We start from the raw sequence: 16728 nt of genomic DNA on the forward strand, positions 1-16728 counted from the left end.
AGCAATGTAGCTGTAACTGTAATGGAATGCAGTTACTTTTTTTGTATCCAGATTAGAGAATCCTGTTACATGTAATCTGTTACTCCCCATGACAAATCATTAGCTGTTTTCAGATGCTTCGCCCAATTTTGACTTGTGAATTATTTTTACTTCAAACCTAAAAATGCTCCTCTAACTAACCTCTCAGGATCTCTGAGCTGCTGCATGTGTAAAAGGTTCTGCAGTGTGTGCATGCTGTTAATAATAGTGATAGAGTTTATATTCTGGCACATTCAGACATTCATATTTGTGGGAGTGTGTATGCTCAGATATTTGTGATGTACATAAATCTGATTCTACACTGTCCTGTGACACTGACAGTGTAAGAAATGTCTTTCAGATGCACAACATCTGTGAGTGTATTGCGCCCCCTTGAGTTGAGACATAAGAACTTTTCTCTGTACAGCACAGAAGGGACAATTTATCATTTCACCTCCAGCTGCAACGCTGACAGTCCACTGCTGCTTGACTTCTAGCTAATGAAGGGTGGTTTGAACAATTCTTAATCCAGCTGTTATGACTTGAAATGAAGAACAGGAAGCCGTTCAAACAACTGCTAATAATTTGATTCATTAATTTCATTATGTGATTTAATGTTTCATTGTCTTGGCAAATAACACTGTATAAATGTATACACTACCATAAGATTAATGTGCATAATACCAGAAAACAACAAAGATTTTTCTAGGTTTTTGGTAAACACACTAAATATTAGTATACATAATCACAGTCCAATTTATTAGTTATACTTGTGCCCTTTTTAATATATAAATATTATATAAAGAGATTTTCTTTAGCACACAGAAAGAGAAAAAATGATTTTAGTGGTCCATGCAGGATAGTCATTTTTTTTTTCAAGAAATAACATGTGGATGCAGGATGAAAGAAAATGTTTCTCGCTAAATAATTTCACTCCAGTTTTATGAAGGTATAATCATATAGCCTATACGCCCTCTTCAAATTCACCACATGGTGTTATACTTATTTGTATTGTAGAATGTATGTTCAAATCTTCAGGATTAAAAAAAAAAATCATTATTTAGTCAATTTTCTCACAGGCTCAGCAGCTGTCCTTCAGTGTACCTAATGAAATTCAGCAGAATATGAAAGCAGAGCAAAATCAAACATAGAACCAGGCAGCTTTAGACACTTAGTGCAGTAAATGACACATTTTAAGTTTCTAAAGTTACTGTTGGCTGTAATGTGTTCTCAGTTACCAAAGAACCACAAAGCCTTATATTAATGTGTGTAAAAGAAAAACTAAAGTACTCATTTCTTATATTAAAAGGGGCTCAAATATTTAAAATTGCCCCTTCCACCCCTGACAAGTGTGATGCAAGTGCTTTTCCTCCCTAAACTCTGATCTCTGAAGATCTCTGGTGACATCTGTCGTTTGAAAATAGGACTGCATGTTATATTTGTCTGCTCCGTTTATGATGCTGAAGAAGTCTTTGAATTTACCTCACAAAAACAATGTTCAATATGAAAGTTTTAAACTAGTCTTCATTCACTTAAATTACTTGGGAGATTCTTCAACAGTTTCCCGTGAAACTCCAGCAGTGTTTTGTGGCCTAAAACTGACCTTCAGTTGGCATGAGGCTGAGTAGATTATGACTGAATTCTCTTTTTTTAACTACTTACAGAACAGAAAACACTCTACTAAAACAACAATTAATATATATTTAAAGACAAAATGGAAAACGAAACATAGGCCAGATATATATTTGCTTTTAACTATGTGCATCTCCATGCATCTTGGCTGTCTTGCATACCCTGCATCCATTTGGAGTGATGGTTGTGCAAGTCTTAAGAAATTAACACTACGCATACATGAAGGAAAACATGCACCATTTCTTCCCTCTGCCTTAAAAATTAAGAAAAAAAATAAAGGGACAACTCAAATAACAAAAATAATACATTTTTATCTGACTTGGTCAGCTGCAGCAAGTCTTAACATTATGCCAAATTAAAGTGCACCACTTATCTAAAGCATTTAGTGACCAACAACAAATGCATTTGTTACAACTTATATATCCGATATATCGATGATTGATTAAAAAGTGGCACTGAAATATATTTAAGACATAAGTTGGAAAAGTATCTTTAGTTTTGTCTTTTTTTTCTTGCTGGCTATGGCTATTTCAACAACTTTTATCCAAGCAGCAAGCTTTTAATTGTGGCCAAATTTCAGGACCATGGTCAGCTCCAGTTCAGAACCAAGGTCAGCTCCCAGATCAGAATCAGAGACTGTATATAGTCCATGATCAGAACCAGTGACATATAAGAAGTGGACAACATGGAAGTCAAGTCAAAGCATCTTAATTGCCCTCTGGTGGCTGGCTGCAGTGTAGGTCGTAAACACTCCCTGCCCACTGTTATGTAATAGATTGGATATGGGCCAAACAAAAACAGTGAAGTAATAATAATATATAAACATTTCCAAAAGATGGATTCTGTTATTTAAGGTAGGTCTTATTCCACTGATGTTTGTTGCAGTGTTCCGTTTTCTGATCAGTTTGATTTTCATTAGTTGTTTGATGACATGATTGACAGCTGACCTCAGTGGCTTTATGGAAAGGTAATCAAGGCTCCGATGCTGATCATGACTGCGCAGACTCTGACTCCAAAAGATGTCACCAGTGCAAGATGGCAGTGCTCGTATCCAGGATATTTTGGGTTCAGTTTTGTACAGTGGGGGTAAGAGGAGATGCATCATCCATCTTTATTGACAGTCAGTGGTCAGAACCATGGAACTGAGGAGAGGATCATGGGCAAAAGACCTAATTATGTATTATAAAATACCCTTTATCTGATGTTGATTATATTATAGACCGGGGTGGGCAATCATTTTTCATGCAGGCCCAAACAATGTCTAAATAAGTGTGATATAAGGTCCAAATAGTGGCTAAATCTTTAATAATGAAATAGTCAAAAACAAACATTATAAAACAGAAGCAAAAAATCAGCACATAAACCTTAAAATCGATAAGTCGTTCATATAATAATTTAAGAGCACGAGTAAGTTATAAGGTCATGTTTTTGGTTCAACTCATGGGTACTCATGTTGTGATCACATCATAAGCATAACTGTAAAATCAGAAGCATAAACTCTAAAAATAAATAAAAGAGATTTCATGTCATTTAGTGGTCAAAACTGCCATGTGAGGGAATGTTGGGTTAATTAATTTTGTAGGCAGGGTCTAAAACTTAAAACTAGTTTTATAATACATGCTGGATACAGGGTGCACTGAGACAGCTGACTGTTTAATATAAAAGACAGAGTTCACTGTCATTACCAATTAACACAGCACTTTGTTAGATTTTAATTGCAATATTTACATGTACTTGTAATGGCCTTGCGGGGCTGTGTGGTTTTCATAATCCAAATAAAGGGATTCTGTTTAATTACTAATATGAAAAAGAGAGAAACAAAATAATGACAAATAATTCAGATGTGCAAACACAGTTATGTAATGCTACATTTCATTACTTCTAGGTTCTACAGTATCACTGGTTAAAATGCAGGTTATCGTCCTGCTCTTATGAATTTAAATCCTTGAAGTCTTTGCCTTTGCTGCCTATGGAGAGGACAAACTTGTGCTCAACTAGCCAGAAAACACACAGGACTTCCGATTACATAAAAATAAGATGTCATTGAAGGTTTGATGCAAATCAAATACCAATGTTGAATTGAATCAATCTGTGGCAATCGGACTAATGAGATATAATACTGCCCCACAAAGACAGACTGCAGTAACTACAGAGGCAGTGAGACTGAAGAAGTTGTAAAATAGATAAAACGATCGAAATCCTTTTATTTTGTTTTTGTAAGCTGACTATTTTACCCTCCATAGACTCAAAAAATACATAATAACTGCAGATACTCTGGTTACTCTGCAGTACCCTCTAAGAAAGTTTGCTCTCTCAGCTTTCTGATCCAACTGTGTAGTTTGTTTAAGAATTTGATTATTTTCCATAATTTATAGAAAATTAGTTTTTCTGTCCTTCTAGTCTCTTAATATTTATACTGAAATCAATATAATAGCTTACAGTCATGTGCACTTAAATACATTTAGGTATATGATTTAAAGGGAGCCCAACCACTGAATCATCTGAAATTTTCTTGAGTCAAAAAATGAGAAAAATATTTGAGACAAATATTTTTCCTTGTTCTTTACATCCAACCAAGGGCTAACATGGATAAAACATCAGAGTCTATTCTGCATGTAACCCAAAGACTGCAATCAATATCTCCAGACGCTCCAGTTTTAATCTTTGGTGATTTTAACCACTGTTGTCTGAAAAAGACTCTGAGAGACTTTCATCAGTATGCCACATACTGGACCTGTGTCCTGTCGTACCGCAGGAGGGAAAAGCCCCTCATCAAATGGACTAAATACTGGACTTATCCTGAGACTTCAGGGCTGTAATGACTGTACAGACAGAGATGTGTTTAAGGAGTCTTGTTCTGACACTGATGATTTTACTGATGTCAGCTGTTATTTTTCCTACTGTGAGGACAATACAATCCCTGTTAAGGTTGTGAAAGTGTACCCAAATATTAATCCATGGGTGTCAAATCACTTTAGGTGTTGTTAAATAGAAAGAGGAGCGCCTTTAGAGAGGGCAACCTCTCAGAACTGACTGGCTGAACAGACTGAAAAGGGAAGTGAAATGTGAAATTAGGAGAGCAAAACACAGTTATAAATTTAAGATAGAGAGGGAGCTTGGGAACAACAATTCAGGTTCTGCCTGGGACTGAATAAAAAACCATTGTTGGCACAAGGAGCAAGAGAAACAGCTGGCTGAAGATTTTATGTTTGGCCTTAGGTTTGAAACCCCTGATTTCAGGAATGTCATTCTAGACCAGAAAAAACTATCTAACTGACAGTGTTTTCATCCCCCTTGCAGAACATGCTGTGGTAAATATGTTTAAACTCTCCAGAGCTAAAAAAAACCCACTGGCCTGACAGTATAGTCAGCCATGTGTTCATCTCCTGTGCAGTGCAACTAGCTCACATTTTTCACTACATTTTCCAGCTGTAACTCAGTCAGCACAAAGTGGCAAAAATTTGGAAACAGCCCACAGTCAATCCAGTGACCAAACATAATGACCCCAAGGTGTTTAATGACTTCAGGCCTGTTGCCCTGACCTCTTCGGTCATGAAGTGTTTTGAAAAGTTGCTAAAGAAAGAGCTCCTTACAAAAACTGAGCATCTTCTTGAACTGCTACAGTTCGCCTGCAGGGCTCAGCGAGGTGTAGAGGATGCTGCTGCCACTCTGCTTAACCTGCAGGGCAGCAAGACACATGCTAGGATTTTATTTGTTGATTTTTCATCTGCATTTTATGCAATCAACCCGCACATTGTAGTTGACAAGCTCTTTACATTTTAACCTTGATTTTAACAGTGGGCTGGATTCTTGATTTTTTTTTTTTAACTGACAGAACTCAGGGAGTAAGGGGGAACGGTTGCGTGTCTTAGGAGATGTGATCATCTGCAGGTGCATTCTGATTTGATAACAGACACATTTTAAAATTTGCAGATGTTTCAGCTATTGTCAGTCTCCCACACACTGACCACAGTGATCGTGGTCCTGATGTAGATGATTTTGTACTCTGGTGTGACTGAGCATTCCTGCAACTGAATGTGACAAAAACTAAGGACATGGTCATTGATTTTAAGTGCAAGCTCTCTGCTCCCCAGTGCACCACCACCAAGGGTCAGGTGGTAGAGATTGTGGAGACTTACAGCTACCTCGGTACCATGATTGATGAAAGTTCCACTCTGAGAAGCATTTTTTCACTAGAAACCATGATAATGAATTGGCAGCTGTGTGCACTGTGCATGGTAGTATATCGTTCTTCATTTTAAAACAGTAATAATAATCACCATTTTTTTCTAAAGGTCTCTGTAATCTGACTACACCTTTCTTTAACTGTACCTGTAATGGAATTCAGTTACCTTTTTTGCATTCATATTACGTAATCCCATTACACGTAATGTGTTAAACCCTAAGGTGTCTAATTATGGTATAGTTTGTTTAATGTCTAATAAAAACAGATTAGTCTCAGAGTATCGGTGTAATGTAAAACAAAGTGTGACAGAGTTAAAGCTTTAAGATAATGTTTGCATGTTTTTTTATGTTACGCTTTTACAGTGGGGGTTAAATCCTCTACACTGCTGCCGTCTCTCTCTCTCTCTGTCTCTCTCTGTCTCTCTCTCTCTCTCTCTCTCTCTGGCTCACTTTACGCACGCTGCTCCACACGGCTGCGCATCCCTGCACGGAGAAACTCACTCCCAGGAGCAGGAGGAGGCACGCTGACAGATTTGGCGAACTGCTTTCAGGTTCAACCGAGAGCTGAAGAGCTGGGAGACGAAAGAAGGAAGGTTCAGTCTCTTGTCCGGGACCCGAGCCGCTACAGTACAAGAAGCGCTTGGAGCTGCGGTTGTTTGTGTTTAAAGAGACTTGTTTTGGAGTTTGGTGTGATTCCATTTACACTTTGCACACTGCACGCGTTAAACAGGGACAAATCTAATGCTGGTGGAGTTGTTCACTTTATAAAACTGGCTGCGGGTTTTTTGCAGCCCTTGGAAGACTCTCTTGTACTCCGGATCCGGTGTGTGAAGAGACTGACGTAGACATAGCGGGACCGCTGCAGGAGGTGTTACTGATGAGGACGGATTTGGTGAATTTGCGGATCTCAGTGGCCTCTTTTCTCTGGACAAATTATTTTCAAGTAAAGAACTGATTTTGCAAGATCATCATCTTTCTCCGCGCTGCCATCAACATCCTGCAGGGACTATGTTGATGAAGGAGTACCGCATCTGCATGCCTCTCACAGTGGAGGAGGTGGGTGAAGTTCAGCTCTGTTTCGGTGATGTTGTACATCCTGTTCTTGTCTTCTCTTCCGCCACAGATCCGCGGCTGACAGCCGAAGAGCCGCACGTCAGCGCGTTTTGTTTTGTTCACTGTAGTTTTACTGTGCAGCAGATTATTGCAAAGTTAGCAGTGATGCAGCAAAGGACATGATGAGCTCCTACAACCGCGGGGTGGAGCTGCTGCTGCTGTTGTCGTTTCTCTTCAGCCTGCTGGTTTGTGTTTCGTGCAATGAGAGAGATTGTGTCCAGCAGCAGCAGCAGCAGAGGGAATCCTGTGATTATTATAGGTAGCGAAGGACAAATCGTGCATATTTTACTTTGAAAGCTCGGGTTGTGATTGTGTGCTTTGTGAGTGGTTAAGAGTAATGTGTGTAGATAAAAAAAAAGGCTTTTACTTCTGCTTCCTCTACTGCTACTTCTATTCTGTTTATTCTCTTCCAAACACCACTTTGCATTTTTATTATCATTTCATGGTCATACACTATAAAGACTCAAGAACTGTTACCCTATTATTTTTGCTCTCAGGAACTGATGCTTTTACAGTCACTGCATGCACCATCACTCTGTCTCAGTGCTAAATGACTAAAAATGCAATTTTAATGCACATTTCTGATCATCTGTATGGACACACTCACAGGCAGTGTTTGTGTTTGTGTTTGGAGATGCGCAGGGTGAAAGAGGGGATGAGGGAGAGAAGCATCTGCTGGCTGTGGTTCCCCTCAGGTCACAGTGACACAGAAACAGCCTCACGATTGAGCACTACTGCTGCTGTGTGTTGACAGTTTATGATGCAAATAAGACACAATATTTCTTGAACATTCAGTGCTCTGCTCAGTTGTGACTGTGTTTATTAGATTTTTTTTCTTGGTCCTGCTCTTGTCTCTAGTTTTGCCTTTCTGTGGAGTGCAAGTTAACAAGACCATAATACCTGCCACCGGTCTTATTCTTCTTAAAATCAGTGGAAAGGTACATGTGTTTATATTTTTCCACCAAAGTTACAGTGAGTACTATGTTTGCCAGAGATTTTTATTGTTGGCATATTTTGTGGTTATTAGTGGAAATGCTTTTGTCCACCGGGACTCCAAAATCAACAAAATCTGAAAGTTCCTTGTAGTGCCTCTAACAGGGACAGTGCACATTAATAAACATTACTGTAAATGTGCCAGAATTAGTTAGCCAAGAGGCTATTATTCATCTGGGGTCCCTGGACAGATCAGTCACCATTAAAACAGAAAATTAGTTATTCATCATTTATCATTTATAAGCACGCAAAACAATAATAAAAAGAAAAGAGAATATTAATGTGAATAGAAAAAAACATTCAGGACACCCTTATATTACAGACTCCTAAAACAACACATGCAAAACAATTAAATGAGAGGTATTAATGCTAATAGAAACATGGACTAAAGACAACATTTTTGGACACTAACTAAAACATGTAAAACAAATTTGATGCTGATGCACATCCAGTCAGTGTTTTCACCATCTGGAAAGCTTGTGTAGTTAGTAATGTAAGTAGTAATGTAACTTGTGTAACGGTGTCCTTCAACCGTTGTGGTGCACTGTAGGATTGTGGCCTGTTGCATCCTCATGTGCTGCAGATCAGAATAGAGACAGCCCTCACTTCCCATGATGCATTGCTGAAATCTAAGTCAGCTATTTTAGGTTCCAAAATACAAATACAACGCATACAATACACATTTTCCTTGTATTATATGCTGATGTGAAGCTGATGTGAAAAGCAACGTTTATTTCTCATTTTGCACAGTTTAGTGTAGTAATTACAAATTGATGATTGGTCATGTGAGTCTGATATCAAACAAATTATTTCTGTCAATATTTGGTCCCGATACCAGCACTGGATCAGATCAGTCCCATCTCTATAACACTTTATTATTTTTTTTAACTGTGTGTGTTTACCTGCACACACTCTGGTGTAAAGGCAGATCATTCCAGTGTTACCTGAACCTAAAGAACAGGTGTTCCAGCTGACGTGTTTTATTGAATTTAACTGTCATAAAGGTTTTACACACAGTGTAACCCAGTTTATGGTGTGACATAAGTTGCCACTTACAGGGAGTCCGTGTGCTTCTAAATAAGTGTGTTACCATAGTGGTTCATGGAGTCACTACCATTAAAGGGATAGTATGGATTATTTGATGTAGGGTTGTATGAGGTAGTTCCTGATTGTCAGTGTTATTACCTACAGTAGATACTGTTCAAGTTACGAGAAACAGAGCAGAGTACCATCACAGAAGCTAAGCAATGAACTGCTGTGGACGGGGTCTACAACAAAAGGTGTTTCACCAACTTGAAAAAGGTCTCTCAAAACTCTACAGGAGTCGCTGGTCTACCGCCGCCTCATTGTGTTAGTTTTTGTCATTGTGTGACTTTGATGAATCTAAACTATCCTTTTAAAACACACACGTGACAAAATAATGTGAACACACTAACAGATCGAGGCAGCCACATACCGCCAACTTCTGTGTTTTGCGAGGTAAGATTACTGATTTCACCTGCGGAATATGTTGGTTTGGAACGAGTAATGTTTGGCTCATGTAATGGTAGTTTCCCATCAGAAAACGCTCTCTGACACCAAGGTAAAGTGGTGAAAATATTCTAAATATAGTACGCACTTAAACTGATGTTGATTTTTTTAGGCAGAGTTTTTATTAAGTGGCTAAAATACCATTTGTTGCTGACCCGGTCCACAGCAGTTCATCCCTTACACTGTATTCCATGCTGGTGCTGCTTCCACTTACTCAGGGCAGGTTGATGGGCATTTACCCTAAGTAATACACTGACTATCAATAAATATCTCATGTAACCCCGTTCCAAATAATCTGTACTATCCCTTTAGATTTTATCATAGTCATTTATGCTGTTTGTGACAATAGAATTCTTAACTACAGTCAAGTGTATTGCTGTGTTTTAGGGTGGGTCACGGAAACTAAAAAAGAAGGAAGGGACATTTCAAACATAAAAATATAATAAAACATTCTGTGCTCCAGACTCTGGTGCCAGCTCTATTCAAGCTTATGGGGGATGCAATGTTAATGTGCATCTCCCATGAGCTGCACCAAAGTCTGACTGAGTCTGAGTGTTGCAACGTTGCAACCCTTCTTTTTAGTTTCCTTGCATTGGGTGAAGATGAAATTGGAGTCATCTTTACACTTTTAATCAGAGAGCCAACTTGAACAGCCTCTCATGAAGTCAGTTGATACCTATCTTGCTCGATTGTCCCTGCTTTGGACCCTAAAGCAGCTTCTGTGAGCTTCATGTTTATAATTACCAGGATGCTGCTTTATCACCTCTTGTCCTTAGGCTGAGTGGCTCTTGCTTCGCTCCAGTGGTGATGGAAGACACTGTTTTCCTCTGTGGCCAGCTAAAGGCTATTACATCTGTTGTTGTAAATAATGATGATAATGGGGTCCAACATAATCTATTAACCTGTCATTTACCTGACAAATAAGCATTTGCAATCTATTAATTTTTGTAGCATGCGAATACACCCACCCAACACACATACAAGACTCATAAATCTTCAGTACAACTCTTCCTCCCTCCCCTCGCCCCTCCTCCAAAAAGCAACTGTCCAATCATTGATTAGGAACCGGAACACTGCAAGCCTGCCAAGCTTTTTCTGTATTTATGTGGTGCTGGCATAATTTGAAAATTTTGTTCCTGACTGGGAAAATTCACATGAATGCCCCTTGAAGTCAGAACAACTCGGAAAGTTGGGGAAGATTTTGTTACAAGACTTGCCGAGTTGTTGCCGTAAACACAGAAACGTAGCACACGAAAACAAATATTTGGTTGATAACTTTTTATTGATAGCAGATTTTTGCTCACGTAATTTGCAATATGATAGAAAGTTGTAATTGTTGCTGTCCACACAGAGTGACATAGATTAGCTAGAAGAGTTATTTATTAGCATTAACTCTGATAACAGGTAAAGGAACATTTAATTAATTTATGCCTTTCCTATCATATTGTGTAACACTATCAAATGGTACTGTTAGCTAGAAGTGGCTCATTGTTGATGTTAGCTGTCCTGTATCGGGCTATTAAATATTTCATTGTGAAATATGGTTGGATGTCACTCCAGATTTTCGCTGTCCATTGTCTTTTCAGTGGATGATGAAACAACATCTTCATCTCACAGAGTCAGTATATTGTATTTTCCCTTGGATTCACGATGAGTAATGATTCATCTTGTGCTTTGGTGTCCTCCTGGTTATACTGTACGCATCGCTTACACAACCCTATCATAAGAGTCACGAATCAGAATCTCCTCAAATGGCACTGCAGCATGAGGGCAACATGCTCCTCCTGAGTCTGTCAGTGAAGTGGACTGCTTTGTTGCACAAAGACATGACTCGACAGTTCAACTCAAAAGTTAAATTTTATCACCAGCAATCTTCAATAGATTGAAGTGCTGAATGATGCTTAGAAAACTTGGAAACACTGACACACAATCTCCTCATGGTAGAAGAGGATTTTTTTTTCTAACAAAAATGGCTTCAATATTTGCTTTTATGCAAATTATATATGATGATGAGTACTCTGTTGCCCAGATGCTTTTGTTCATATCGTGTATGTTTGCATGATTTATGATGCATGTTGGAATGACATGTTGTATTTGTTGCATTTTAATATGTTTTGATTTTGTATATTTAAAGGATCCCCATCAACTGATGCCAAGTCAGCTAATCTTCCTGAGGTCCACATCTCACACATACACATTACATGAGTAAATATTTATGGAATTAATTTACATACAAATTACATCAATATAGTCATTACATTAGCCAGTCGATACTGTACATATGTTTAGGTAAAAATTGTATTACAAGGTATTTATGGGCATCTGCATGCCCATAAATCTCTGCATATTCTTTTTAAAGGTTATTAGGTGCATAATAATAGGTAAATTATTCCAATTTATTATGGCTCTGTAAATAATAGTTTTTCTCAATATATTAGTCCTTGTACAGCTCCTACCTTGGTCAAGTCTCTCTTGTAAAAGAAAATTTGAATGGCTGTGGGATTTCCTGGTAAAATAAAGGTAAAATAAAATAAAAGATCTACTCAACATTCGTACTAAATATGAATGCTATCTTTTTAACAGACGTATGACTTCATATGTTCAGGTAATTAGGCTTTCACTTTAGCATCTTTAAAAAATTGAATAAGGTTATTGATGTCGATGTTTCTCCTGTAATTATAGTCTAGTGTGTGTGTGTGTGTGTGTGTGTGTGTGTGTGTGTGTGTGTGTGTGTGTGTACACTGCACTGCATAGCAGACCATTCATTGGACTGATATAAGGTTTTAATAGTCAGGGCAGGTACTGTATGTTCTCACAGTTACATTATCTATCACAGTTAAAATAAAACATATTTTGTCAGTGTCTCTGTACAGTTAATACACTGTGCAAACATTTAAGTCTTTCTAATAAGATGAGAGAAAGGCCAGAGAATTTATCTGTCACTATGTAAACATACAATCTAATACTAGAGTTCTACTGCAACATGAAAGACAAACACCTGTTCTGATGAAGGTGATATCAGGCAGTCAGCGTAAGCTCAGTCTCTGGGGGTTTCCATATGTTTGTTTGTGTCCCTGCACGCTGAGATGCCCCACAGCACATCTCGGCCCAGACCCAAGATCTTGTTTACGTCCCCAGAGTGGAGACTCTGCGCCCTGACTAACGAGAAGCGTGTTCCTTCGTTGTTCCCTGAGGAGCTCGTAGCTCAGCCAGACAGTGACCCGGCTCACACACACCAGATGGAGAGAAACATGCTTACTCAGATGATCTGCCAGACGGACGCAGGGAGAGATTGAGCAAGAGAAAGAGAATGCATGTGTGTTGAAAAGGTGATTGATTGCTTTGGTAATCAGTTACATGAGTCAGCATGATTTTGTTTTGGTCACTGTCATTGTTTTGCAGGTCGATGATTCTCTGAAGCATCTATATACAGGTTTTAATACACTGAGCATAAAACAATCATTATGTGCTTGCACTTATCTTAGCTTAGCATAAAGACAGGAAACAAGGGAAAACAGCTAATCTGGCTCTAACATGAACAAAATTGTCCTACCAGCATCATTGTACACTAGCTCACTAATAAATACCTTATATCTCACTTTTTTTTTATCTGTATAAAAAACAATATGCAAAACTGACAATTCACAGTTTTATGGAGGTTACATGTGTGAAAAATATATTACTATAAAACCTCAAGGTTTATCATTTTTGTATTAGTTATATACCACTGTATGCTTTGTAACTACTGATCCAAATGCCACATGAGTATCACATGCTGTTAGGAGAACATGAAGAACACAAAGGCAGTCTGTCTTTGAGACTAAGCTTGTGACCAGCTCATGGCTTTGTGTTTACCATAAAGTTTAATATTGAGGAGGAACTTGGCACTTATAGTAAAAAATAGAAAATTCTGCAGAAAATCTGCAAAAAGCCACCCAGGTATTGTTTCTGTAGTTTGGAATGCTATAGAAAATGACTGTACTTCCTATTTTGTTCAGAACGTCTGACTTCTGGCCATGATAAGGTTTGTATGTCTCCTATTACAGGTTACAGGTAGATTCCACTACATATGAAGGACTATTTTGTGGCTGAGTCATAGCAAAAAATCTGTCTGGTACTTATCCCACTAGTTAAAACTAGTTTTCCTATTGGGACACCATATAGTACTATGCCAGATTACTCACACAGACTACACTGAGCTTTTCTGCCTCTTCAATCACCATGCAGTTTCCTTTGCAATTAATTAACCAGTCACTGGTTAAAGAACAGAGAGTATCTTTTCTTCACCTGAACTACTGCATCTGAATTACTCTTGAACACTTGCTTGATTAGCTCCTGAGTAATGAGCTCTGGATCATGGGTTCAGGGAACAAGACCATCATCTTTGCTCTCATAAAGGACAGGAAGTGTCTGTTTGCCCTCACCACTTACCAAAGGCACTAGTCTAAATTAGCTCCCATGGTCATTAAAACAGAGCTCGGTTCCACTTTCTGTCAGTGCTGGCTCTTAAACTTCTTATCAGACTGACCTTGGATCTTCATTAAAGAAACTCTTGAAGACCTCTGATGCTGCCACTTAATAGAGGAAGTTCACAGCTAAACTATCAAATCAATAGACCCATCAGTCCAGACCAAGTGTGAAACTGACATGTCACCCATTTTAAACCCTCAAGTTTGGCATTATGGGAGTCACCATCTTGGTTATGTACAACCACAGCATGTGCAGTACTGACAAGAGTGTGAATCTGGTGGGTGATGTACTGCTACTTGGGCAGTGCTTGGTTTTGCTCATCTGTTCAGCAGGAAATATCCCTCTTGTCTTTCTTGTATTACAGCTAAACAGTACACTAAAATATGTGTCTAAAAACATTTTAAGTGAGAAATAGGACATGTAGTAACAGAATCTTGATCCATATTTATCAGCTCTGCCTAGTTTGAATGATCTGATCTGAGTTTTAATTACCCCAGTGTGTTCAGTGGTCAGTGGTCTGTAGATCAGTTTACATACAGTCCATTCAACATTCACGACAACAGTCCATTCTATATGGCTTTGGTTCATTACACTACTGGTTGTAAAGGATGACTTCTCTACCTGCAGTCTTTATTTGAGTTGCATCCTTTTCCCTGAGTTCTATGGTTTTCCAGCTGCCAGCCTGCTGGCTCATAGGACGGCACCAACTGTGCGAATAATTGAAACCCTGGTGGTATTTTCAAGGTTGCACTCAAGCTTTGTTTCAATTTATGGTTCCTCCATTAAAGCTAATTTTCCATGACTCTCCAGCTGAGAAACTTTCCCTCTGCATCTGGCTGTAGCTGTTTTTTCTGTTATACTTTATTCTGGGATCTTGCACCATTGGCATTGCATTCACCAGTGTATTAAATTGTGTTTGTCTTTTGGAGAACAATAGACAGTTGAAGGTAATGTATGCAGAATTTGTCTTCAAGCTAAATAATGATTTTAATGTGTTGGCATTGTTTTATGACCCTTCTGTAGTAGCTAACTCTGTCCATGGAAAAATCACTTTAATATTTGTGTGGTTTTTATTCAGTTTGAGAAATTTCACAATCTCAAGAAAGCATTAACATTCAACAAAAAGTTTTTTGAGATTGAATCGAACCAAATTTTGATTATATCTTTTATTTTGAAGATAACTATTGTATAATACTTTAACATCATCATTGGCACTTAAGTGATGCTTCTTTTTGTCTGCTTGCAAGAAATGACAAAAGATAAAGCAAGTCACAGAAAGCTTACCAGACTCACCCACCTCCATGAAGATGCTCCCAGTTAAAGAAATACTTGCCTCAAGGACTTAATACCTCTTTTTCACATGTAGACAAGGCAGACAGAGTTTTTTTAGGCATTTTACTGCAAAGGTATGGCAAGGTTATATACAGGAATAGATGCTGACAGAAATGGCTGCAATGGCCACATATAGCAGCATTAATGAGCTGATAAACATCTAGGGTCAACAGTTTTCTATTTATAGTTAAACGCTAAGGACAAAAATTAGATCAGTTGTGTAGGAACAGTTGGTCAGATGACTGCAGGTTGTGGGGACCAGGGTGACGCAGTGAGAAATAATAGTGTCCTAAGGGGGAGAGAGAGAGTCCCGTGTCAGTGCCACCATGACACAAGTTGTTGGCTTGGAGTAATCTTAGCAGCTAGTAACAGAAGCATCATTCTGAGTTGAAAACAGTCCAATTTTGGCAATGTTCCTTAAATTTAAAAATAATATATTTGCAACCTTGTTAAAATGGCTGATAAAATTAAGATTCAAGCCTACAACCACAGCCAGGTCTTTCACATATGGTTTGATCTGCCTGGACAGGCCAACAAACACAAACTCTAGTCTCTGCCTCCCTGCCTTTGGCATAAAGAAAAAAGGACCCAGAATACTTCCTTGGGGAACACCATATTCAGTGTCAAATGTCTGTGACACAGAATCATCTAAATTACCAAGAAAAATCTTCTTTCAGACAGGCATGAGCAAAACCTGTCACAGTACGTGTGTCAGAGAGATGAACCAATTACTCAGGTCGATTGATTTACACATTATTACACATTATTTGAATCAAGTCAGTTACTGCCTTTAATGAAATAGTTTCGGTGCTATTATCCATTATGCCCAGTGCTAAAGGAGGAATATATGTTTAAGGCATTGTATTAATCTTATTATTTCTAAATCTTTGCATCGCTTAGATCTCAGGTCGACAGTTTAGAGAGGAAGACCCAGATAGAGACAAAGGGGATGATAACATAAAAGGATGCTGATCCATCTGTTAGCTTCAGGTTGCTTATCCTTTAACAGAGAACTAAGGACGAGATGATGATACGTTGAGAAATAGACGAAACAAAAACTGTTTGATTTCTACATTGCAAACTATGCAGTCACTTGTTTAATGAATTAACCCTTCTGTTGGTGTTCTCGTAAGACAGCAACCACATTACTCAGCAAACCTAGTGCTGTGGCTGTACAGTTGTTGCACGTTATGCCAGCAATGTTAACATGAGTTAAAGCTGGGATCTTTTTGATCTAGTAAAAATAAAGGTCATAAAAGATAGGAGAAATTGTCAATAAGCCTGCAGCAGTTGGTCTAAACAATAAAACATTTGTTTCAGAGTCATCAATAGCAATTAGAGTTTCACAATTAATTTAAATATTATCGAAAATGCAATATGGCCAAGTGCACGATCCAAATCGCAGAAGCTGCAGCTTTTTGATAAAGGAAAACTGTGTGATAAAACAGCATTATA

At 38.3% G+C, this 16728-nt stretch overlaps 1 protein-coding gene across 1 annotated transcript in view; it reads left to right on the top strand.

The window, feature by feature from the left end:
* Positions 1-6694: 6694 nt before the first annotated feature.
* Positions 6695-16728, top strand: part of pitpnc1a (phosphatidylinositol transfer protein cytoplasmic 1a) — a 52718-nt gene continuing 42684 nt past the window's right edge. The window contains exon 1 of the mRNA XM_084744747.1: positions 6695-6891. Within this exon, the coding sequence (XP_084600873.1) occupies positions 6844-6891 (48 nt within the window). The 5' untranslated portion in view covers positions 6695-6843. The remainder of the gene's footprint in view (positions 6892-16728) is intronic.

The sequence above is a fragment of the Lutjanus erythropterus genome, chromosome 19 (genome assembly GCF_056507025.1).
Source record: "Lutjanus erythropterus isolate fLutEry1 chromosome 19, fLutEry1.hap2, whole genome shotgun sequence".
Lineage (NCBI taxonomy): Eukaryota > Metazoa > Chordata > Actinopteri > Lutjaniformes > Lutjanidae > Lutjanus > Lutjanus erythropterus.